The sequence below is a fragment of the Delphinapterus leucas genome, chromosome 8 (assembly GCF_059928025.1).
Source record: "Delphinapterus leucas isolate spDelLeu-1000000601 "Yukka" chromosome 8, BTC_Dleu_Yukka2, whole genome shotgun sequence".
Taxonomy (NCBI): domain Eukaryota; kingdom Metazoa; phylum Chordata; class Mammalia; order Artiodactyla; family Monodontidae; genus Delphinapterus; species Delphinapterus leucas.
The window spans coordinates 86,335,374-86,362,011 of record NC_143136.1 but is presented as its reverse complement, the minus strand read 5'-3'; the positions used below and the strand labels follow the sequence as shown (position 1 = coordinate 86,362,011).

Sequence of the window (26,638 nt, the reverse complement as noted above, 5' to 3'; positions counted from 1 at the left end):
CCATTAAAAATGAGAAGATATAATGAAAAGTTTTCCAAAGAATATGAATGGTAAACATAGGAAAAATTCTTAATGTCAATAGCAATCAAGCAATGTGTATTGAAACTACCGTGAACTACAATGTCATGTCCAAACAGACTGGCAAATATTCAGGAGTCTGAAAACTCCAGGTGTTGGTAATATACTGACTAAAGATGCGTCTCATACACTGCTGATGTTGAAAAAAATAGAATAGTTTGGTAAAACTACTTTAAAAAATAATTTGGAATTGCTTGGTAAAGGTGCATTTGTGCATACCCAGCACCACCACTTCTAGGTATATATCCTGGAGAAGTTCTTGAATACATGAACAGGAACAAATTTATACAAAAACATTTATAGTGACACATTTTTTGTAATAACAAATCAATCCAAATGTCCAGCAGCAGTAGAATAAAAAAATAAATTGAAATGCATTCTTTTTTTATTGAGATAAAATTGGTAAATAACATTGTATGAGTTTCAGGTGTACAACATTGTAATTCGATATTTGTTGGAATACAACAGTGGAACACAAATTACAGATAAATCATCAACATAAATGGATCTCTAAAACATAATTTCAAGTCACAGAGTAATATATTATGATTCCTTTTATATAAAGTACAAAAGAAGGCAAAACAAGATAACATAAAGATTCATATTTTTATAAGTATATACACATACACATACCATTTCTGCATAGATTAATACACATATATGATAACTTTAAGGAAAACAAGGGATTAATTAACATAATTCAGGATAGCAGTTACCTCTGAGGCAGAGGAAGGGGACTTCAACTGAGCAGAAACTCACAAAACGTAGGCTTTCAAATGAAAAGGTAGTATCTTATTTCTTAGGCTGAATTATGAGCAGTGGTCATTTTCTTCTTTTTAAAATGCTACTTATATATATTACATACATTCTTGTAGTATGCTCTATTTCACCATATTAAGTATTATATTCACAATAAAATACAAAACACTTTGTTCACAGTAAAAAGTAAAAACAGAAAGAAAGTCTGAGTAAGAGAAATGGATCAAGTCTAGATTCTAAAATGATTATCCTGGTGGACATACAGAAGAGAGACATTGATGGCTTCTACTATCTAGAAGGGAGAAAATGAGGTTCTAACCAGGCAGTGCCAATCAAGGGCAGATTTAGAAGAGAAACCTTGTGAACACATAACTGACAGAATAGATAAGAGGATATTGATGTGTTTTGTGCCTGGCTTATTGTTAGGATGGTGATGATGACCAAAGAGAACTGTAGGGAAGCTCTATTTGAAGGGTGAGAGAAAGAATAAGAGTAACCAACAGAAAGATAGACTCAGAAGAGAACAACGTCCCAAAAGCCAAGTGAGGATTAGGAAGTTTGGACGGGATAGCTTCAACCACTGTAGAGTATGTTCTAAGGTCATCTGCTTATGAAATATACAGGGATATTTTTCTGGACTTGGGGTGAAGGGACAGGGTATGGAATAGCAGCTGTGGGAGAAACAACGGGGAAAAAACAGAGACAAAAAAATGACTGAACAGCAATGAGAGCCCAGCTGAGGTTCGATGGCATGAATCTGTAGGACAGCCAGCTGGCACAATTCGTGACCTACTCCCACAATCTTGGTCATCATTGAGTGGTTATCAAGGCTGCGAGTATTTTCATGTTCAAAACATACAGACACACACATGCAAGCACTCATACTTGTACTCACACACTCCAAATTTGGACTAAATAATTTGTTAGAGGTCTATCAAAAACTAGAGACCACAGTACGGAGGAGACTGTAAAATCCTTTACATTAAGCAATAAAATTGCCATGGATAACAAAGCATTTCCATCTAGGCACAGCTTCTTCAGGATTCTAGTTGGTCAGAATTTCTGGGAAAACTTTAAAAAGAAAGGTTAGTGGGATGAATTACAGCCCCAGCTGCAGCAGTTGACTCTGAGGTAATTCCCTTTCTTTCACTTATGTTAGACCCACCTCCCCTTCGGTTTGCACTCTGGTTGGTCCAGGTGGCTTGCCTGGTAGTTTGACCCAGGTCCTCATCTCTGGGCTCTGTTTCCATGTCCTTCTCGAGCCATAGTTCTTATACTTGCCCTTCACAAGTACAAGTTACAGTGGGCAGGAGAGGCACACATATTTCCCATTGTGTAACAGTACCCCTACCTTTTTTTATGAGAACCATGGTCAATTATAAGGGGAACCCAAAGTAATGTGACAGCAATGTGACTTTGAGTTTACTGTGTTTTACTATGATCCCTGATGGAGGCATCCTTATCTGAGAACCGGGTCCTCAAGACCTACAGAGCCCAATGTTGCAGAGACAGGAAGCACAGATTGACCAAGTGAGTTACTAGGAGTGATGAAGAGGAGGACCCCTCCCACTTCTACCCCTAAATTCCCAGACCCATGTATTTTATCTACTGAGGTCACAGTCATTTGCTGCAAAGTGCTCCCTTGGTCCAAGGTAATGTTATGCAGGATTGCCTGCCAGTAAACCAGACACTCAATGAACCCTCAGAGAGTGGTGCTGGCCAAGGACCTCCAAGCAGAAAAGGCAACCCCATACCTGGAGTAGGAGGGAATCCAGTCGAGAAGAAACACTATAGTAGAAAGGGTCTGATGTAGTCAATAGCCGACAAGTAGCTTGTTGGTCTCCTCAAGGGATATTACTGTATCAGGGTCTGACACTAATTAGTCATAATGGGAAATTCTGGCTCTTCAAGGATCCTGTCATCTCCACTGCTACAAGCGGGTTCAGACATACTCTCCTGTTTCTTTCTGGAACATGCTAACCAAGTCCTGCATATCACTATCCTTTTCCCAGTTGGCCTGTGCTGAGATTTGCAAAATTATAGGTCTGGGGCCAAGAGGGGAGTTGAGGGAAGAGGAGGAAAAACATTGTCTTGTAAGAGACCTATCTCATTTGAAGGTTCTTCAAGCAAGAGGAGAATCTCTAACTTCCAGCAAGAATTAAGCCACTTCTACAGAACCCGGGGTTTCAGGGAAATTGGCAAATTCAAGCTTCTCAAACACTTTTACCCAGAAATCCCTGCCCAGATCCCATTTGCTTCTTATCAGAGCCTAACTTTGACACAGGAGTCTTGTCTATTCTGAGAATTTAGTCTTCTCCACAATTCAGCCACTTTTACAATTAAATATAAAGTAACCAAACAATGTCTGATCGTCAGCTGTGTGTGACCTTCTACTACAGAAGATGAGAGCCTCAAATGCTTACAAGAAGGCCTTCTGGCTAACACTTTGCTTTAAACTATTGATTAATAGATCTGAGCCTGTCATTTTCTCTCTTCATTGGATCAGTAGCCCTTAGCAGTAGCCATCTAGTTCCACAGTCCTTACAGTTACTATTTTCCCCATATCTCTTAAATACCTGAGACTTTGCACAAATTATTACATCCCTTCTACCTGTACTGTATCCCAGTTCATTACAGATGAAAGTCTTAGCAATGGCACTGCCACAGTATAACTGGAATGATCAATATTCCCCCTTCCAGTAGTGGCGGGGTGCACATTGCCAGCCATCTAGCCAACAAGGACTCCAAATTCAGAATCCCATCCTTACAAGTTGCTTTCTAAGACCACATCTTCTTTCAGCAGTCTTAGGTTAGGTTCCCTAGAAGCAGAGCTTAAGAAGGGGCTTCTGGTTTAGGTTATTTTTTGAGTGAGTGCTCTCAAAAGAAAGGGACTGAGGGAGGAAGGGGAGGGCAGAGGAAGAAACTAAGAAAGGATGTGGTCTCGGCTTCGGTTTGTTCCCATACGAAGTTCTGGAGCACAAATTGTACCACAGAGTTGGTCACAGTTTGAGGCAAAACTACACCACTTTTCTACCCCTGTGTCAGACAGTCATTGTCTATAGTCTGTCCCAGGAGGGGCAGTGTTGGAGGTGGGTGTGTAGACTTCCTGGTGAGGCACCTCCTGGTCAAGGGCAATTCTGCAGAGAAGGCACAGCTGTGAATGGCTATCAGCCTACACCCATGGCAGTTAGGCATTGGATGCCTCAGAGTATGCAAGGGATCCAACAGCATGGCAACAACAGCATCCACTAAACTACCACGTCTTAAGATATCCTTAGTGTCACAAAGTACAGTAACACAGAAGAGCAATTCCATGAAATCAAACCATAAATTTAAAGCCATGCTGTGGTGTGCCAGAACCGGCTTCTATTAGCCCACAAGAATTGATTATTCACATGTCTTCCCAACTCGGCATTCAGTGATGTCATGTTGGAAGCTTGAAACTGTCCATGGTGGGAGTACTTACACCATGGAAACTGGCAAAAGCTACGCACCAGGCCCTTTTTATGGGGGGTGGGGGAAAGGGGGTAGATGATCAAGTTGTTAAACATTTACCAGCACGCCACTTATGGTGCAAGATAAGAATTGTTATTCCTAATTTTAAGTATGAGGAAAATAAGCTAAGAAAGAGCAATTAAGTGACAGATTTAGAATTAAAATCTATTTCTATCTGACTTTATTATAACAGGAATATTAGGTTTAGTTTAACATACATTTATTGAGTAGTAACCATGTGCCAGGCATTGTTGTCAACTAAGACACATTCTCAATCCACAAAAGAAATGGAATGAGAGTTCAATCTTTGGGAAACCAAGAACATGATATCTAGGGAATTTGATTGAATTTTTTCTAGCTATTTTCATGTCTTTGAGATTTTAATAATGTTCTAAAGATTTTTTCCTTTTCAATCTATAATATGAAGATTTAAAATATCTAATCTTAATGCCTCAGTTTATGAGATACGTATGCAAAAGCACTTTGGAAATGCAGAAAGCTTAATACAAATGGATGAATTGTTAATAAGAAAATCAATAGTGAAGATAACAGCCCTTTTTCAAGTGGCTGAAGGAATAGATCCCTTGGAGTGAAGATAAGGAGGACTCCAAATACCCTTCTTAAATTGAGTCAAGGCCACTTTTTCTTGTGGTGTTCAATTGAAGTGGAATAATTTTTTCAGGCTCTTGTTTTCACAATGACTTTTCAATGTGGTTGGAATCCTTCTGGCCCTGAAGAAATGAGCAGCTCTTCTCTCTTCCAACATTTGACTCCATCACCTCTTCAGAGCCAGAACTGGAGTTGTTCTGAAGGAAGTGTTTGCAGACTAAGGAAGCTCCAGCTGCTGGTGGTACATGCATTCAGGGAAGGTTGTGGAGTCCAGGACCTTCATCTTTTTGGGTGTTTGGTGGTTTGCTGATTTCAAGACTCTCATATTTCAAATCTCTTCTGTTCCTCACTTTCCTTCTCTCACATCTTTGTCTAGAAGTTGCCCCCCATCTGTCCCAGGAACTCCACTTCATTTTTCATCCTAGCTATCCTTGCTGGCTCCTCTTCTCACTCCTTCTGTCAGAATAATACGTTATCATCGTAGTGTCATTGATCTCCAATGCTGCAAACATTGCTGGCTTTCGAGAGCATGGATATTCTGATGGGACTTCCCTGGTGGCCCAGCGGTTAAGACTCTGCACCTCCACTGCAGGGGGCGCGGGTTCGATCCCTGGTCGGGGAACTAGGATCCTGCGTGCCTCATGGTGCAGCCAAAAAATAAATTAAAAAAAAAAAGGAAAAAAAGGAAGGAGAGAAAATAAAAGACAATTTGCTATTACCATAATGAAATGTACAATCACAGCATCAGGAACAGTCGTAATGCTGGCAAAAACACCAATCTGATCTGAGCACCCGACTGGTTCTTAGAGAAACCGATCCATGAGTACACACAAACGTTCACACACACACACATACACACACACACATGCAGCATATGATTATAAACCTTTTCCTTAACTGAACAAAGAAAAGGCAACAAAAATCTTCAAAGGGCTTGTTCTTTCTGGGTAAAATTTCATACGACTGCTATCAAAGCAGGTTGTATATGAGAGACAAGGAAGGTTATAGATGAGAGACAAAGACAAAAAAAATTCACTTGCTCCAAGGATTTGCTGAACGATTTCATTTTGTTGAATTCCACCCATTAAAACATGTATTTAAATCCTAACAATGACTGACAGACATTTGGAAAGCAAAAGTAAAAGTTGACCTGCAGACAGTTCAAATTTGCCATATGCTTGCTGTCACCATTAACAGTCTGTAGACCATCCTAATTTATGCTTCAGCGAACTAACCTGATGTATTTTAAAGAATGTGAATACCTGTTTATTTTTCAAATAAGGCATTTTATTTTTCCTTATTACTCATATGTATGACAGCAATGATAAACGATTAAGGGCAAATTTAAGAGAGTTGGAAGGGGAGAGAATGGGTTTTCCCTCCTATGACCTATCACAAATGTTTTCTACTTAAATGATTGTCTCACTGAGGAAATTCTCAAAAAATATTCATCAGGGACAATTTCAGAAGTAAAAGTTATTTCCTTCAACACAGCCTAACAGAATTTTAAAAGGAACTTATTAGTGTTTAGGAATCACTATAGTTTAAATGGTGTGTGTATATATACAAATTACTAAACATACACTTTTTTTTAACCTGTCTAATTTTTTGCCTTTTTAAAAAGAATTTTCTTTCTCTCTCATGTGTTTAAGCGACCACATATCATATTAACTAGATGCCCTTTCCTTTTCTTTCATGAAACTAGATTTCTTAAGCATTATTGTAGATGGAAGAGATTTCTGATGGAAGGGAAAAGAGCATTAGTTGTTTTAAAATTTGATAACTTCAGTCCAAATCTCCTCATCCTTTTCTCTTTGTGCATTTAAGGATAGGTCTTCAACTTTTCCAGTTTTAATCAGATAGCCCAGATGGTCATGTTTATGGTAAAAATGTCATTAAAGCCTGAGTAAATAAAATAATTAAGAGATTTACTAATTAATTTTTAAATATTCTAGATTCTGAGCAAGGGCTATATAGATTGTTATACAGTCTTTGTCTCTTTTGCTTTTAACATAATGGTTGGTGGGTGGTAATGCTCAATAAATGAATTTTAATTAGTTACTAATAGTTATTTACAAGTTATATGTATTCTGTTTTTAAAGTCACCATATTTATGTCAAAATATTCTAAAACAATCAAACCAACCATCTAACACATGCATAACCATTAATTATCTTAAAATAAAATATTTTGTTGCTTGCATTTTAGCAAACTTTACTTTTCAGATATCTCTTCTGATGGCATTTAAGGTATGAATCATGAAAATAATAAATAACTTGCAGTGGGTCGTAGAAATTACACATGAAAATAGAATAAAAATGGTTTAATTACAGGCTTGTGCTTGTGGTCACACTGATGGACAAAGCCCTTGGGAATATTAGAAAGCTGATCTACCCCTCGCCCAACAGCATCTACCTGGATTTTCACTGCAAAACCTCCTTGTCCCTTAAATTCACGAGAAGAGGAGAGTAGGAATGATGCACCGCTTCATCTGAAGCACCAGCAAGGCTCTCGGTTCATCTGTAGAAGCGAAGCCCTGGGCAGCTGGCACCCTTCCACAAGGAGCTACAAACACCACTTTGCCACATTGCAAGTTTCCTCAGGCAACAGATGTCTTGTAGCTGCCGTGCAGGTCTCCAACTCTACCAAGCCACCTGGACAACATATTTAATGTACCGACAATGCTTCTGTCACCACTTGGGAAAGATTTTTTAACTTTTATTTAATTTTTTTCTCCCAACACCTTCATGATCAGTGAAATTTGGCCTCGGATTGCAAAAATTTGTATTCAAAAATGTAAGGGGAAAATCAAAAGCCTCTCACTTCTCCCCATCCCCCAACTTCCCCCAAGGATTCCAGAAAAAAATTCATTCATCTTCTGTATCATGACAATTACATTTTATTCTTTAAAAATTGAACGTTTCCAAAGAGTAGTTTTGCTGAACCACTGCACAGAAAAGTTAAACAACGAACTGCTAAATGGCTCACTCTCCTGCTTGGCTCTGACGGCACCAAACTTTAACGTGCCTCCACCACAACTTTAAACTGTGGGTGCAATCCTCTTAGAACATTATCTGGAAAACATTCTGACTTTTTCGGCTGCTAAAGTGATACTTACAGTACCGTTGTGTCTGTTTAGTTTAAAAATGAGGTTGATAACGATAATGCTTTTCCTAAGATGATCTTCTACTTTTTAATGATAGCCGTAGTTTCCCCTACATAAATGACTAAATCCTTACAGAATCTTGGTCTTGATTAGCACTCCTGCTAGTAAAATTTCACATACTAAATCAGCACCAGCTGTAGCAAGCAAGAAAGAAAAAGGCAAGTGTAAATGTTCCATATGCCCCACCAAATTGGCATCTGTGTCAGTAACCCTTTTTTTTTAAACTATTGTATACATACATTCTCTTAAGTGTTTTGTTCACAAAATACTGCTAACAAAATTCCTCTGTTGGCATCTCAAGGAAAGAGCCTGTCCTTGGTATCAGTCAACTGCACAAAATACAATTTCTCCTTCTCCTCTTGTGGTCACAGACACACCTGAATGTTCTATGTATACAAGTTGCTTCAAGTTAGTGAACCTTTATTTTGACATCTGTTCCCTGTAATATGACACTGCAGTGCTCTTATAAAGCTGCTTTACAGTTGGAGTTTAACTGGTAGCAACACTAAACAATGTCAGAGAGACAATCAAATTATGTTGGTCACCTGGAAGGTATCTCAGAGACCAGGCTCAAAACAAATAACCTGGAACGTGCTGATGGAAGACAGCATTTGTGATCACTCTCACCTTGTCGCCCCTATTTTCTTCCCATTATGAAGGGTCTCTTCACACATAGATATAAATAGATATAAATAAAGATATAGATACATCAGAAATAATCCCAAAGCTGTATCTAAGATGGTACATTATGCTACTTTAGGTGGTTTTCAATACCTTATCCATTGGGACCTTACTGATTGTCTGAAATCCAGTAAATATAGTTCTTCAGGAACATATTCAAACCATCAGTATGAATCCTACAATAGCCATTAGAAAGCTACAAACATGGAGGAGTGTACTAATTAAATGGTCTACATATAAGGAGTATCAGTTGGCCATGTCCCAGAGATAGCTGCCGTACAGAGGAAAAAATACGTTTAAGTATTTTCTCCTCTGTTTGGAACCTGGTTATCCTGGTAGGCCAGCGTATACGGAAGAGAGAACACCCCTTTCTTTGTGACACTCATTGATTCCTGCTCATGCGTCCCCACAAGGGTTGATACTTTGTGTTGCTCTTGTTTACCTCCATGTCTGCCTCTCTGGATTTGACTATAAGCTCCTTGAGATAGTTTCTCTGTAGTCCTATATCTGTCTTACTGGAGTAGCAGAGTTTAGCAAATACCCAGCAAATGTCTGCCCACATCAAAATGGTTAAGGAATGCTCAAAGTTTTTGTTAAAAGCTAAATGAACAGGTCGATGAAGACCTTACAATTGGGATCAAATGACCCAACTACATAAGGACAAGGGGAAATGGATGAAAATTTCCTTTGTTTCCCTGATGTTTCCCTGCTATATAAACTTCCTTTCATCAGGTGTTATCATATGGGTATTGAGATTTAGTGAAAGTTGCTCTTGATAACTCATTTATATCTAAGGGTAAAAATCAGAAGACATTTCGGTTACAAGTTAAAAATCTCTTGGATTTTAAGATCCAGGTTACCTAAATTCTTAGTGAAAAATTTTAGAGAAGGGCATGTGGGAAAATCTACAACTACGATATATCTTGCAAAGTGCTTTTATAAAATATGAAAATTCATTCTCTTAGAAACATGTAGCTTCCCTTACAAGACAATGGCTTCTCTCCCTGGTACTGTTAGTAGTCCAACAAATCTGCTAGCCTCCTCTCAGGGAAGCTGTGAGAGGAATTCCCGTAGTGGGAAGTTTGAATGAGACAATCTAATGTTTATATACATGAAATTCAACTACACTTACCAACTACACTTATAGTGATCTTGCAGCTGTTGTAATGATTATACTGAACTGATTCTTAAAACATTTGGTCCTATTATAGTTGACAGCAGCAGTGGTAAAATCTGTGTATCTGCTAACCTTTATGATCCCAGAAAGTAAGCACAGTTGTTTGTATCTCTATGTTCCTGAATATCAGCACGGTAATACAGAGTATATATTTTTTATATGACTGCTGAACACATGACTTTTTTTTGAACAACTGATTTCTTACATGGTTGCCTGCTTGGTCTGTAATTGGTATGCTTATTTTAATACAGTTGTATGGATGATAAATTACACACTGATATGGGATTTCCCCAGATGACAGACAAGTATTAAAATGAACTTGGAGAGTCAATCAGTCAGGAGGTCCTTTCTGAGAACTCCGTGTGTGTGCTGTCCTACTACATTTCATAATATAGAGTCATCAGCCCAAAAGAAGAAGGACAGTTGCCGGTGCAAGCCAGGATGGCATCAAGCTGGCATCTGGTTGCTTTATGCCTGTGTCTGCTTGTTAAATATTTTTAACATCAACTTTGGTTCCTGATCCAAGGCAATTTGTGAGAGTGTTGAGAAGGTACCATGCAATTATCATCTTAAAATAATTAGGCAATAGAGGAATATGAAAAACAGTGTAGTTTATACAATGCTTACAAGGAGTTCATAGAAAATGGTCGTGTGCAATAGGCAAAGTTCAGGAGGTGGTGACATATGGAATTTTCATTTGGGGCACTGGCCTTCAGATTTCAAGGTGATGTTTGGACTAATCCTGTCTATGTATATTGGGGACTGATGGCTACCAGTTGTCATTGCCTTTTATAATTCCATAGGCTTTGCTCACCAGAAGCTATCTCATTCTCTGGAGACGCATGCCCGGGTACTTTGTGGTGGGTGGTTGCTTCTTAAAAGGCCACAGCCAGGTCACACATGATTTAAAGTGCTACTTTATTTAAGACAATTTTCAAGGGTTTCTTCTCCCTTTGCTATCTATGATTGCCCCATTTCGGTTTGCCATAGAACAGCTGTTTTGATATCCAGCATTTATCCATTCTCCACATGCATCCAGCCCAGAGGGATTGTTAAGCAGATCATTGTTTTAATTCTGGCTAGATTCCAGGTCCCCATTATTAGTGATCCTGTCTTAACATTTACTGTTCAGTTTGGCTCACAGGTGATGTTGATTAAATTGGATATGCCATCTGGGGTGGGTTTTCATCTGATAGGCACATTCAAGGCTGAGCACACCTACTGCTTCATTTGGGTCTGAAGCTTTATGCCTTGTGTGATGGCATTCTGGACATGGCTGTGTGCAACCTGGGCTTGAGTCCTGCATCTCCAGATAATGGTTCTTTGAATTTGGGCAATCCACTTCTCTATTCAGGGCTTTGATTTTTCTAATGAATAAAACAGAGAGAATCATCATTAATTCATTCCTTCACTTAGTTCCTCGTTAATTTTTTAACCATTTATTAGGCAGCCACTTTTTGCCTGAGACTCTGCCAGGTTTGGAGAAATCAAAGATAATAAAGAATATACTGATACTACATGTATCATTTACAAAATATCTCTTTATATTAATAGATATGAACAAAGAGCTATGGAGCCTGGAGGACAGAGCAACAAAATCTGCCCCCAGGAATCACAGGATTTCTCAAGAAGGACATGATCATTGAGTTGTATCCTATAATTCAAGGGCTCCAAATTTTTCTTTTGTGCATCTCATTGATTAAAATATCCATGTGAGGATAACACATAACTTTATGTATTGGGAGAAAATGTCAAACATGTACAAATTATTTTTTATTTCATCAGTTAATTTAAATAAGTGAAGTAGACTTAAATACATTCCATCTGGGCTTGTTTTGAGAAGCAAATGGCGTGATATGTAAACAGAGCAAAATGCTGGAGAGAGCTCTTTTGAACCTGTGGGTGATGTTGCATGCCCTTCCTATCCCAAGAGGGGGGTCCCAGGACTAAATTAGAAAGTGAATGTGAAAGAATATTGGAAATGTAAAGCATTGATAATAAAAAGAGCAGTAAGAGCTAACACTTATTTCACTTTTACAATATTCGAGGCATCATCCTAATGTTCTACATGAATTAGCTCATTTAATTCTCCCAACAACCAAATGGTAGGTTCTAGAGGTGAGCCATCTAAAGTGTTGATATTGTACCATTTTTGACTTACAAAAATGACAGTTTCATAGGGTTCCACCTATTTTTACTTCACTATTTTACAGATGAAGAAATGATAAAACTACACACTAATTTAAAAAATTGAAAATACAAAGTATACAGTGTAGCGCTACCTCCATCATGCCTTTCCCCTTGCTTCCATCCTATCCCACAGATGTAACTTCTTTTAACATGTGGGATATGTACTTCTAGTATATTATTATGTCGTAGAAGGCTTTGTAAAAACACTGGATAGAATATTATATGTACTGCTCTATATCCTGCATATTAGATAAACTAAAATTATGTATATTGTTCTACAACCTGCATTGTTCACTTTACATTCTATCATGGACAGCTTTTTATGACAGCTTTTTAAGGTGGGTCTACCTTATCTTATTCAAAGTCTGTGTAGTGTTGCATTACATGAATATATCATGACTCATTTAACCAATCCTTTAATGATGGGTATTGCTATTAAAATAAGGCTCAGAAACAAATATCATATATTAATGCATATATGTGGAATCTAGAAAAAACGGTACAGATGAACCTATTTGCAGGGCAGTAATAGAGATGCAGACGTAGAGAACAGACGTGTGGACGTGGTGGGGGAAGGAGGGGATGAATTGGGAGATTAGGATTGACATATATACACTATCATGTGTGAAATAGATAGCTAGAGGGGACCCACTGTATAGCACAGGGAGCTCAGCTCGGTGTTCTCTAATGACCTAGATGGGTGGGATGGGGGGGTGGGGGTGGGAGGGAGGTCCAAGAGGGAGGGCATGTATGTATACATATAGCCGATTCACTTCATTGTACACCAGAAACTAACGCAACATTTTATAGCAACTATACCCCAATTTTAAAAAAAAGAAGGCTACAGTTGATGTCATTACATGTAAATGATCACTCGTATTTTTAGGATGAAGTCCCCAAAGTACAACTATTGTGCTAAAGTGTAGATGTGTTTCACATTTTGGTACATATTACTAGATTGTACTACCGAACATTTAGCACAACGTACACTCCCACAAACAATATGTGCTAATGCTCACTTCCTAATACTTAGCATCATCTTTGGTGTTCTGATAGAACGCACAGACTCTGTTAGTCCGTCTGTGACTCTAGACTTTGGATGCCAGATCCTGCACAGTGTCATCTTCCCTGGGAATTGGAGACGAGTCACACAAATTGGCGTAAGCCTGGCAAGTCTGACCTAAGTGATCACAGCTCCAAAATGGCAACCTACAACTGTCGACGATCTAGTAGCTACTGCAACAGGAGTATGGTCTTAGATGGAGGTTTTAATATTTTTAACAAAACTGGACCTTATCTGTGGTAGACAGATGACTGTAGACACGTAATACTCAGAAACACAGTGTAAACCAGCAACAGCCCTATGGGGGCTGTTGAATATGAATGAATGAATAAAAATTTATTCATTGCTCCCAAAAAAGTCAGAAAGGCTTTCTGGGTGCCTCTTTCAAGTGGTGCCTATGGGATCCAGGCTCTTTGTATTGTATGACTTCCACACTGGTCTCCATTGTTCCTACCAAAAGAGAAGAGAAATCATGAAAGATCACACAGACAGTTCTGTCCAGTCCTAGAAGTGCTGTGCATCATTTCCATCAATTTCTAATTGGCCAGGACCTAATCACATGGTCCAATCTAAAGGAAGCTGGGAAATGGAGTGTCCCTGTGTGCATAGAAAAAAGAAATGGGATTAACAAGCATCTAACCAGCCAGTCTCTGCCACAGGTGCACAAACCAAACCTGGGAATTTTATTTTTCTTTGTAAATTTATCAGCAATACTCCTTAAAATTCTGGAGGGAAGACTACTTTGCCATATTTCAATGGGTTCTCAATACTACATAATTTGGGATGCAACTGTATTATGCAACTGAATGAATTCACAAACTCATAGCTCTGAGACCTGGAAGTGATCTTGAGACTCCCTAGTTGAATTCACCTCTTCAAGCAGGTAATGTTCTCTCCAGAGACTCTCAGCCTCTTTTAATCACCGAGAATTTCTTTAATGATTTTTCTCCAAAGACCTTACATTCCGAAATAATTTGTATACCAAACCACATTTATGGAACAATAGTATTTATTTTTCCAATGCCTTATTAATCAGAAACATAAAACTGCAAAATCAAAAGTTCTGAGCAGAATATGCAGTCTTATAATGAGTTGATGTAAAGCCAGTAAGAAACAAAGAAATTGGAGTTCCAGGGAGGCTGTGTGTTATTTTAGTTATGGAGTGAATCGCATCCCCCAGATTCTGATGGGGAAGCTCTAACACCCCCGTGTGATTGTATTTGTAGATAGGCCTTTAAGGAGGTGATTAAGGTTAAATGAGGTCCTAAGTGTGGCACCCTAATCCCATAGGACCGGTGCCCTTATAAGAAGAGGAAGAGATACAGAGATGCTCTGTTCAAACGCAGAAGAAATTTTATGTTGAGACACAGCAAGACACCACTGCCTATAAAACAGGAAGAAAGGTCTCGCCAGAAACTAGCGCTGCCGGCACCTTGATATTGGCCTTCCAGCCTCCAGAAAGAACTGTGAGGAAATAAGTGTCTGTTGTTCAAATCACTCAGTCTGTGGTATTTTGTTATGGCAGCCCTAGCTGACTAATATACTCGGTTAAAGGTAAAATTTCCATTGTACTTCTTGAAAATATGAACACAGACCTCAAATGCTTGCTCTATCCTTGTCAATTTGATTAGGAACAAATGTATTATTCTCCTTTTGTAAAGAGATTTACTTATATAGGGAAATATCATCTCAAATCTCATTTCTTCTGGATGTAACTGTATCAAAAAGCCCTAGCTAGAAGAGTTAGCTCTGCAAGCATGCACTTACCTAAGATTTGGTATTTATTTGTTTGTTGCTTGCTTGTTCTTTACTATATTGTCCCACCTACTAGAGGTTCAGATTCTAGCTTTAGTATTCCCTTAGTCAATCTTTGTATACAATTATACATGGATATTAAATGATGTTGAAACTTTCAACCCAAGTTCTCATTTTTAGATTAGTGCAGAGAATGGGAAAAGAAATCAGGACAATTAAATGAAACATTTAGATCTGTCACCAGCAAACCATTTCCTCATCCCTCTTCCAGACAAGAATAAGTACATATAGGTTCAGAAGAAGTTAGTGAGGCAACATGCCAAGGTCATTTTTTTAAAGGTTCGAAACCCTCTATCGCAAAGAGGTGTTGGTTGTCGGTGTTTGTCACACCCCTCTCTCCCTCCTCCTCCATGTATGACTCTCATACTTGCACTTCACGGATCTGCTTCCCTGTGACCATCACAGACTTAAAGAATGTGAAGACTGTTAGAAAGCAGGATTTAGCATCCCCGTTTTAATAATAAATACAAACACACACTTGCCCAGTACGTTTTACGCCCGCCTGCGACAAAACAGCTGAACAGATTGTGATGAAATTCAGAGACTGACAGTCTGACAAAAAAATCCCTTTTTGTCTAAAATCTGGCTTCCATAGGTTTTTGCAAATCTAAATATTTGATTTTGCACTGGAAAAGGAGCCAGTCTTATGTACAATTTATAAAATAAATGTGTAGATACATGTTTTAAAATCTCCAAATTTTGTCAACACATACTGTCCAACTTGAAAGACTTTTCTCCCCCATTTTTTTCCCTATGACTTGGGTGTATTTTCCTCCTGCCTTTTAAGGCTTTAACTATATTTATCTAATAAGGACTCTTTTGCAAACCAGTGTTTCAATAGTGATTTAACACTAGTTTCAGTGTCAAATTGCCCTTCCCACAGCAGGGAGTTTTAAGCCTTGCTGTATTATACTTCCAAGATTCTCAGGAGCTGGAGTTGGGAGATATAATATTTTCTTTGAAGTTTGCCTTTCACTACACACTGGGATGCAAACAAGCTTCAGTTACTCAGCAGTCAAACAATTCCATCACACAGCGACCAGGGCTAAATATTGTACCAAATTTTCTAATTATGTCTTTGTAATATTTGCTACACGAGGTTAGGTGAAGGCAGACTAGAATCAATATAAAACTCCTTGTCTAAACAGGACATCTGGGCTTTGAGATATGTTGTTTATTGCCTCAAAATTCCCCTTCAGCAAGTCATAATTACAATAAAGGTACCTTAATCGACAAAAACCTTAAAGGTATTTCTGATAAACTCACATATATGTTAAAGGTACTTATTGTACCAGAGCTGCATATGACCAGACTGTATACAAATGTGAAGTTCCAGGTTAAAACAGATATATTTTATTCCCATGCGCATTATTATATTGCCTTTCTGGGTTATATATCGTAGCAATTTAGCTGCTGTAGTGCTATTTCTTTAAGGGATTTCTCAATTATTTCATATCCTGAAAGTTGGACCTTTTCCTTTTATGAGATTTCTAAAGTTTATGCATCATTCCTTTCTTTCTTATTAATAGTTCAGAGAGAGAGAGAGAGAAAAAAAAATGATAAACTGCCAAGGAGGCATCTCATCCATGAGAGAGAAGTAAAGTGTTGAAGAACATTCCATGACCCAGTAGAAAGTATCACGAACTGTTCCCCACAGAAGTTGCAGGCAAATCCGAAAGGTGAGTATTGTCAGGCGTGTCCCTTGAGGCATCCCACAGTTCTGAAGAGCTGAGGAACTGAGCAAAGTACTTTCTGTTTCATTACAAAAATGTAAATATTTCAGTATTGTCCTAAAAGTTAAATAAGAGTTTTGATGTACTCTAATAGTCACTAATTTACGGCAGCATCTAGACACAGTATCTAGAGAGATCCATATTTTGGAAGAAAGAAGACTTAGGGGTTTCAAGAAGTTATTTAGGGTCTTCTTGATCGCTAGTGATACAGCAGGGAAAGGAGAGAGACTGACTCATAAGAACATGCCTCTAGCAGTATTAACTTGAGGGCAGGCTTAGCTAATTAAAAAGGGTAGGCTTTGCTATGGCAACGGGAAGCATCCCTGCCTTCAATAGGCTGACAGTTTCAAAGTATGGAAACTTTGAAGAAGGGGGTTGAGGAAGAATATACACTAAAATATTAACTGGCAGTGGTGTCTAAGAACTGAGACTTTGAATAATTTTTATTTTCTTCTTTCTGCATACTTATATTTTTGTAACACTATAAAAATGAGCAGGGGGCTTCCCTAGTGGTGCAGTGGTTAAGAATCTGCCTGCCAATGCAGGGTACACGGGTTTGATCCCTGGTCTGGGAGGATCCCACATGCCGCGGAGCAACTAAGCCCATGTGCCGCAACTACTGAGCCTGTGCTCTACAGCCTGTGAGCCACAACTACTGAAGCCCGCACAGCTAGAGCCCATGCTCCACAACAAGAGAAGCCACCACAATGAGATGCCCATGCACCGCAACCAAGAGTAGGCCCCGTTCACCGCAACCAGAGAAAAGCCCGCGCACAGCAATGAAGACCCAACGCAGCCAAAAATAAAATAAGTAAATTTATAACAAAAGAGCAGATATGAATTGTCATTAAAAAGCATTTAATGGAAGCAACCAAGATGTCCTTCAGTAGGTGAATGAATAAATAAACTATGGTACACCCAGACAATTGAATATTATTCAGCACTAGAAACAAGTTATCAAGCCATGAAAAGGCCTGAAGGAAACTTCAGTGCATATTACTAAGGGAAAGAAGCCAAAATGAAAGGCTACATACTGTATGATTCCATCCAAAGGCTGTGTGGAAAAGGCAAAAGCACGTAGACAGTGAAAACCAGCGCTTGCCAGGGATTGAGGGGGAGAGAGGGATGAATAAACAGAGGACAGAGGATTTTTAGGGCAATGGAACTATATGATACCCTACACGTCTGATATTATAATGATACATGATACTATAAGAATGGATATATGTCGCTATACGTTTGTCCAAACCCATAGAATGTGGAACACCAAGAGTGAACCCTAAAGGAAACTATGGACTTTGGGTGATTACGACGTGTCAGTGTAGGTTCATCAGTTGTAACACATGTACCACTCTGGTGGGGCATGTTGATCACGAGACAGTCTGAACAGGGATGGCAACAGGGGGTTATGAGAACTCTCTGACCTTCCTTTCAATTCTGCTGAGAACCTAAATCTAATCTAAAAACAACTGTCTTTAAATGTGAAAAAAACAAATAACTAAAAGAATAAAAAATGGAGAAATATCATGTGCTTTGGAGAAATTAGTATTGTCATGTCCCGTCTCTCGAATCCAGTAACTTAACATAGACCAAAATGTCATCCTCTGTGATATTATAAAAAAGAAAGGTCAGCTAAATATGGGTAAACAGCTCATGAGGGTGAAAAGGTAAATGCTCAAAGTAGTCAACCACAGCCCATTCAATGTTTATTCAGAAAAGTTTAGGATTATAAAAATAAATATCATTCAAGCCATACTTAGAAGTATTAAGAAGATGCACAGAAAACTCACCCTCCAGATGAGGCTTCACAAATTGAGTCATAGACCTGCATTCAGTTGAACACCAAACAAGGTGCCCCTTTTTCTATAGTAATGAATATTCTTCAAACAGCAAGGGAGCAGGGCTGCTGTTTGATGCTGATGACATTGAAAATTTAGGAGAACGGAAATCCCATCATTTTTCATTTGTATGCAAATTTGTCTGTTCCAGAAATTAACCCCTGGACCCCATGTCAGTTTTCATCTCCAGGAATTTTCTCTGCCAGCACCACACGGTTTAGGCTTGTCACTATCCTGAGGTCCACCAGACTTCCCCAGTTTAAAAACAACCACCACCCCCAAAGTCAGAATGGCGCTTTGTATACCCTCATTACTGGGGGATAAAGAGCGGTAGCAGGAGAGGGCTGCTGTAAAATGCGCATCTCGAATGGCTGGCCCTGCTGCCAACAGCATTGAAATGCAAACTGCAGGCAACTTTGGCCAAATAGCTCTCATTGACCACTGCTCCCCGTCTTAGGTGAATCCGGAACAATAGACCAATCCTATTACCCTCTTTTTGAGCCAGATCTTCAACTGTTAAAAAGTTCTCTTGTTAATTCCCACCTTAGACAAATGTCATCATCTACATGTGAAGGGGAGAGAGGTGATTGAGGTTTTTAATTGATGTGGATTTAATTATGCTAATTTAGACAGCTGTAAAGCATTTCAGTATAGCTGCGTAATAGGGCAAGCAAATACAGGTGCCCTTCACTGTAGGGGCTTAATTTTTAACCTAGGTAGCTTTAAAAGAGAAAGGGAGCTCAAAAGCATGGGCAATTTACGATTTATAGAGGGAGGTCCACCCACGCTCTGAAATGTTTAGAAGGCTCTACATGCACCTAAGAGAGAGTCGAATGAAACCCTCATTCTTCATTGAAAACGCCACACTTGCCTCTAACTAGAAAAGACAATTTTAAATGATGTGTATATCAAGAGCTGATTTGAGATAACACTAAACTAGAAGTTGGGGATTAAAAATGACCTTTATTTTCAACTCTGAAAAAAAAAATCACACAATGGAAATGGTGATAAAAATGAGCAAGAATTAAAAAAAAATTTTTTTAAAGAAAGGGCTTTTGATTTTTTGAACTTTAATGACAAGGTGAGTTGACCTCACCGTGTATCTGACCTGACTTTCATTCCATTACCAGCAATATGGAGACATGATACTAGGCGTCATTAGTGGGAAAATAGTATTCTTTTAAATTGCTGTATAATTCTGTTTTGGTTTCTTGGAGATTTTACTTGGGGTGAATAATGCAGCAAAACCTATTTAAGTTGTACTGAGTCTTAAACAAGTACGACATGGGATCCTATTCCATGGATTAGATGCTCAAGAAACACCACATGGTTAATTCACTGCTCCAAAGGTGGCCTGGTTTTAAAGGGCAATGTTGGACAGGCCGGTATATAATAGTATGAATGAAAAGGAGGAAGAATCAAAGACATTTTATAGCACTTTTTTTGTGGCTTGCTGAGGTAGGGAAGTCTGCAAATGCTCCAGCACTTCTCTGCCCAGTCACCTCTGGGTGACAATTCCCTCAAGGCCGGAGCTGCCCCCCAAGACACTGAGTCTCTCCTCCTAGGAGGCCTATTGCATTTCTAGAGGACAAAGAGCTTATCAATGAATCATCTTCCTTTCTCCCGGGCCATTTCCTTCTCAACCTTGTCAGGCTTCTCTTCTGCACATTTTCCTTTGTCCTACACTAATCAGACATGTAATTAGCTGGCAAAGAAAAGAAGAAAGAAGCAGGGGCATCTGTCCTCTGTTCCACACAGTGGGTGGAGAGTGACCTTTTCAATCCTGCCCCAGTTTTTGGTGAAAATACACAGATTTGTGCATGAATTCTGACTCAGGTTTTTACTAACTCCTCAGATCTTGGATGAGGTATTTAATTTCTCTGACTTCTTTGATTTATCAAATGAGATAATCATTCATGGTTCATACATTTGTTGACTCTACATATGAGCTGTGGATGAAATGTGCCTACTGTTCTTCCAGCACACAATAGGCACAAATGATACTTGTTCTGTTTCTCTCGTCATCACTCACAATGCTTCATGCTTTCTCCATCCCAGCATCCCACCCCTCACTCCTTTTCTCTTTTCTTTGACCCATAGCTTCTTTATTCATGTTCCTTGGGATACCATCATATTATTTTCTCCACTCTTGAAAATTTACTCCCTTTAATTTTGTTTTTATTTCCTTCCCTTCTGCCAATTTATTACTTACTATTTTTTCCTTTTGTTAATTCTCAGAGATTCTCTACCATCTTCCTCTCACCTCTTCCTCCTTTTTGTGTTATAATAGAAGTGGAGAAGGGAGGAAGTTGTTAAAAATTAAAATGGGGATCTCAAAGGAGTGGAGAAAAAAATTAACATTCAAGAACTCTAGTGATAAAATTCTGATACTATTTTGCCTAAAGGAAGTCAAAATGGTGTCTGTCTAATGTAAACCTGTACAACTTATTTCTTTCTGTCTCTATGCTATAGGCATAATCTAAAATACAGAAACCAGTCATCCAAAAACACTATGGAAAAGTTGCAACTCAAATTAGTTGAGGATGTTTGTTCTTAAAATGGCATAGGCATGGCAAGAATGGTAATAATGGTAGCACTCTTTTGATTAATACTGTTTTAATAAAATTAATAATAGTAATAATGGGATTCTTGTTTCTCGCAACATGGAAACATTTTTTTTTTTTAGATGAATTGTCTTACATTCAATCAATCAACATTACAAAGTGTTCACGTTACGTACAACTTCATAACATCCAGGTCTGCGGGCACCTGTAAAACAGGGGGACCTCCAATCTCTATCCTTCTGCAGGTGGGCAACCCGAGAGTCCATCCACAGCGCTCACTTGCCCAGCCTCCTGCCACGTCCCAGGCTGGGGACCGCTGACTGGCAGGCTTCTGAGTCCTGAGCACAGACCTGGGCCCTTCTCAGGCCTTCCCGTGAACCACACCTGAGGCTGCTGGGGCAGGGGGCGCTTGCCGAGGCGTGGTCATGTGTGGGCCGGAACCACGGGAGACAGCTGGTCCAGGGGCTCAGAGACCAGGTTCGGGCGAGTAGGCCCCATTCCCTGAGACCGGAAGGATACAGAGCTGAGGTGACAGAATGAGAAGCAGCCCAGGGCATGCAGGACGTGACACTAGTTGCTGGGAGGGACAGAACGGGGACAGAGGCTGAAGACCATCGGGCAGCTGAGGAAGCCGGAGACACAGGTACAGTGGGGCACACGGAGGAAGCTGTACCCACACACGTCCTCTCCTGCAGGCAGGTCTGGTGTTGGGGGGTCTCATCCTCTGCCCGTCCTTCCCCTCCCGGACCTGGGTGTGGCAGAGCGGAACACACAGGGCTGGTCCACGAAGGTGAACACAAGCACAAACATCCCTGTGGCAGCCTTGGGGCTCAGGGGTCGGGAGGAGATGGGAGCTGCAGGACCTCATCACTCATGACTGACCTCACAGCAACTGTGGGAGATACTGGTTTAGGTAAGCAACAAGGACATTTGTTTCTGCTTGTTACAGAGGAAGGTAAAAAAGTCAGCAAATATTAAACTCCCAAAAATGTGCCTTATGCAAGAGTAGAGTGTGCATTTGTGTTATCTGAAAATCTCAAGAATCTAATGTACAAAAAAGGGAAATGAACCTGACAAGAGGAAACCCCAAACCTGTGTTTAGGGACTGCTGACACTGCCTGGGGTGCCCAAGAATCCTACAGCTGAAAAAAAGCTCACAATACAGGAGTGACGAGCCACACAAGAAAACAATTTTCCGTAAGAGAGAGTCAGAAGACACAACAAACATAAAGATTAGTATGCTTAATACCTTAATCTAATAATCTGAAAGACAATACAAAATAAAGATACTTAAAATGATAAAAAAGATTTAAAAAAGGAATAACTATAAAAAGAACAGAACATAATGAAAAAAGGAAAGGCAAATTTGAAAAATAAACAAATTAAGCATGCAGAAATGAGAAATTTGTTCATGAAAATCCTCAATGGATGAGCTAATCAGTAGCTAAAGAGCTCATGCCTGAACTAGAAAACATAGCTAAGAAAATTATCTCCAATTAGTACAGAGAAATTGCAATTTTTTTTAATGCTAAAAGACATGAAGGAAAGAATGAGATGGTCAAACATAGATCTAAAAGGAGTCACAGAGGAATGAAATAAATGAAAATAAATCCATACCTGGACACGTCATAGTTAAAATAAATAATAATAAAGTTTAAAAGACATGCATATTAAAGGCAACTAGAAAGAAAACTCAGATTACCTAAAGAACAGCAATTAGGCTAAAGCAGAGATTTCATCAACAAAAATAGAGTCAGCAGGAAATGGAATAATATCTTCAAAGTGCTATGGGAAAAAACAACTGTTGACTTAGAATTTTATACCCACATCAATTATAATTAAAGATTAAGGATGTGATCAAAAAAGTAAGGATTTTTTTAAAAATAAAAACTGATAGAGTTTACTATCCTCAGATTTCTTACTGAAAGAACCACCAAAGGATGTACGTCTGTAAAAAGAACATCGACTTAGAATAAAGGAGAGGTACAAAAGGCGGTGCTCAAAGAAACTGGTAAATACGTGTGTAAGTCTAAGTAAACACTGAGGTAAAATACAGTGACTTAGTTTAGGGGATAAAAACAAAGGGGAAGTAAAATAATATATTGATGGTAGAAGAGTGTAGTGTTTGGAAATTAAAACAGATAGGTCAAGTGTGCTTGTTAAAAACTTGTGAGCACCACTGAAGAAGTAGAATATATAACTCCCATTGAATAACAACAAAAAAGAAAAAGCAATTAATCTAAATAAGAATAGGAAAAAAATGACAAAATGAAACCCAGTAAATAGAAATCATAAACACAATTAAAGTAAATCTCTCTCTTTATGTATATATACACATTCTCTTGGTTCAGTTTCTCTGGAGAACCCTAACAGAGCAGGATTGAAGGCTCATAAAGATAGTGACCTCTGGTAAGAAAATGCATTGCGTTCAATATAATGAGAGACAATAAGAATTGAAACTAACTAGTCGATCTGAGAAATGAGTGGCAACACTAAGAATACCTTAATAAATAAACATGAGATGGCTTAGAGTTGGCACATGAAATATCAGTCAATCATAAGAAAAACTCCCTTATATCTAAAGCTAGCATTTCCAGTGAAATAAAAAACAAGTAGAATGGCTTAGTATAATTTTAGCTAGAGAAAGGGATGAGAAACTTATTTTTATTCAGCATCTACTAGATGTCAGGCAATTTATGTACATAAAATGATCACTTAATTATCAATGAATCTCACAATATTTAATTATCACAATATAATTCATCACATCTAATTATCACAGTATCCTGCCAAGTCAGACCCTGAGCTTTAAGGAAATCAAGTCACTTGTTGATGGTTACTTGGAAAGCAGCTAATTGTTGGGGCTGGTAAGTCTGAAATCTGCAGGGCAGGTGGCAGGCTGGAGATCCAGGAAGAATTAACGCTGAATCTTGAGTCGGAAGGCAGTCTGGAGGTAAAATTCCTTCTTTCTAGGAGGACCTCAGTATTTTCTCTTAAGGATTTCAGCTGATTGGATGAGGACCAATCACATTATGGAGAGTAATCTGCTTTACTCAAAGTCTACTAATTTAAATATTCATCACATCTAAAAAATATCTTCACAGGAACATCTAACCTGATGTTTGACCAACTCTTGGTTCCCCAGCCTAGCCAAGCTGACGTATACAATTAACCATCACACCAGGCCACGGCAATTAAATGAGATCAGCCCTGTACCTTAAGGCTCCTGTTCTCCTGTCAGGGCCAGGGTCCCTGAGGTGGCTTGGAGACAGAGCTCCTCACCACGGGCAAGACCACATGCCAGCTGATCTGCAAGCCAGTCCCAGACGTGTGTGAATGTGAGGCATCAGGGAAGGCCAGTGAGGAGAGAGGTTCAGAGGCCTCCATTCAGGCATCCATTCAGGAAGAAGGCAGTGAGCTGAGACCACAGAGCAAAGGAAGCTGTGATTAGTCAGAAGTCTAAGGGAGAAATGAGGCTGGGGTGAGACTGTGTGTGTGAGAAGCAGCAAGAGAAGTACAATCAGGGCCAGAGAATGTCACAAGGATGGCAACACTCCACAGTAAAAACACTGGCTATTAAAGAAACAAAAGATAGGGGCTTCCCTGGTGGCGCAGTGGTTGAGAGTCCGCCTGCCGATGCAGGGGACACGGGTTCGTGCCCCGGTCCGGGAAGATCCCACATGCCACGGAGCGGCTGGGCCCGTGAGCCATGGCCACTGAGCCTGCGCGTCCGGAGCCTGTGCTCCGCAACGGGAGAGGCCACAACAGTGAGAGGCCTGCGTACAGCAAAAAAAAAAAAAAAAGAAACAAAAGATAACTGGATCTCTAGAGATACACTCACGATATTTCGGTTCTCAACTGAGTCTTAAACGTACAGTTGTGGTTATCCTTGAACGATTCTCCAAAACTCCGAGACTTATGACTGTAAGGTTACCATTCTTCCATGTTGTCACGTGTTGTCTTAGTCTGTTTGGAAGGCTATAACATAATACCATAGACGGGGTAACTTATAAATAATAGAAATTTATTTCTCACCGTTCCGGAGGCTGGATGTCCAAGATCAGGGTGCCATCATGGGCAGGTTCTGGTGAAGGCTTGTTTCCCGGTTCCAGCTGAGTCCTCACCTGTGGAAGGGGATAGGGAGCTCTCTGGGGTCTCTCTCATGTGGACGCTAATTCCATTCATGAGTGCTCCACTTTTATAACCAAAGGCCCTCCCTCCTTACACCATTACTTGGGGCGTTAGGATTTCAACATATGCTTTGGCGAGGGGGTGGGGAGGGGATGGGGGATGGGGGAGAGCATAAAGCAAACATTCAGATCATAGCATATGTCTTTATATGGGGCCAATGAGCCAGATTTTCTGGCTGCAGAGTTTGGCTTGCCCCTCCCCCCCCACACCTACTAATCTGGGACAACTATTTTGACAATTTAAGCCCCAGTTTTCATATCTGTAAAATGAAAATAATATCACCTACATTAAGGTTGCAGTGAAAATTAAATAAGATAATCAATACATCTAAAGCAATTAACATCTTGCTTGGCCAATAGTAAGTGTTTAATGAATGTTAGCTGTTATCAGTTCTATCCATCTCCTCCTTCAGAACCATGTTGAAAAGTTAACCTCTGGCCACTCACTACAAATGCCTCTTGTTTTTGTATGTGTTTATGATGGGTTTTTAAGTTATGTATATGTGAGTATATTTCTATTTCATTTGTGTTTGTGGAGCACCCATTAAATTTAAGAACATATAATGCCTTTCAAACTTCCCATAATGTCTCACAATTCCTAGTGACTTTTATTAAATTTAACAAGCATTTATTGAGAACATACTATGTTCAGGGTCCCACACCAGGTGCTATTCACTACAGTGGACGAAACGAATGTATTTATCATTAAGAAAGGTTTTCATAAAGTTTTTATATAAAGTCTCAGCACCGAACTGAGAATGTAATAATATGAATCTGGAGGCCATACAACTGGGTGTCTATCTGGGAGGGACACAGACTGCAAAGACAAGCTCAAGGTTCAGCGAGTCATATTCAGTTTTCAACGTTTACGAAATGCCTGCTCTGTGCAAGCAGGACAATCCTTAGCTTCAAAGGTGTTAGAAGATGACTTACCTTAAAGATGTGTGCTTTGCTTATTTGCTTTTGTTTGGGGAGGTGATCTATGATTGTAAATTTTTATTAAATCCTAGCAGCATTCTTGACACTAAACAAACACAGTGAGTTGCTAATCACAGCACGGGTCATTTATTTTCTGTTCTGGGTCACTTCTTTTCTCTATTGAAGGAAAAGAACATGACAGCTCTCTGTTAATAATGCCAAACTCAAAAATCCATTTTCTTTTTAAAATCTGAGTATCATGTTCCTTTAACCACACCTCCTTTTTAAACCTGGTATTCACTTCTGTCCATATTTTTCAAGATTCTACTTAGTAAATAAGACATGCTACTAGAAGGAATCGA

General features: G+C 39.3%; 1 protein-coding gene across 2 annotated transcripts in view; it reads right to left on the bottom strand.

Annotated features, from left to right (window-relative positions):
* QTMAN (queuosine-tRNA mannosyltransferase) overlaps nucleotides 1-26,638 on the bottom strand; it is a 451,841-nt gene continuing 425,203 nt past the window's right edge. Inside the window, exons 11-12 of one of the 2 annotated variants that reach the window (XR_002644005.2) lie at nucleotides 26,292-26,453; nucleotides 1-25,292 (exon numbers count right to left, since the gene is read on the bottom strand). Coding sequence is in view for 1 of the 2 variants with exons in the window: in XM_022569666.2 (XP_022425374.2) it covers nucleotides 26,424-26,453 (30 nt within the window). In the remaining variant the exon portion in view is untranslated. Of the gene's footprint in view, nucleotides 26,454-26,638 lie in introns of both variants that reach the window. The other variant, XM_022569666.2, reaches the window with a different exon arrangement.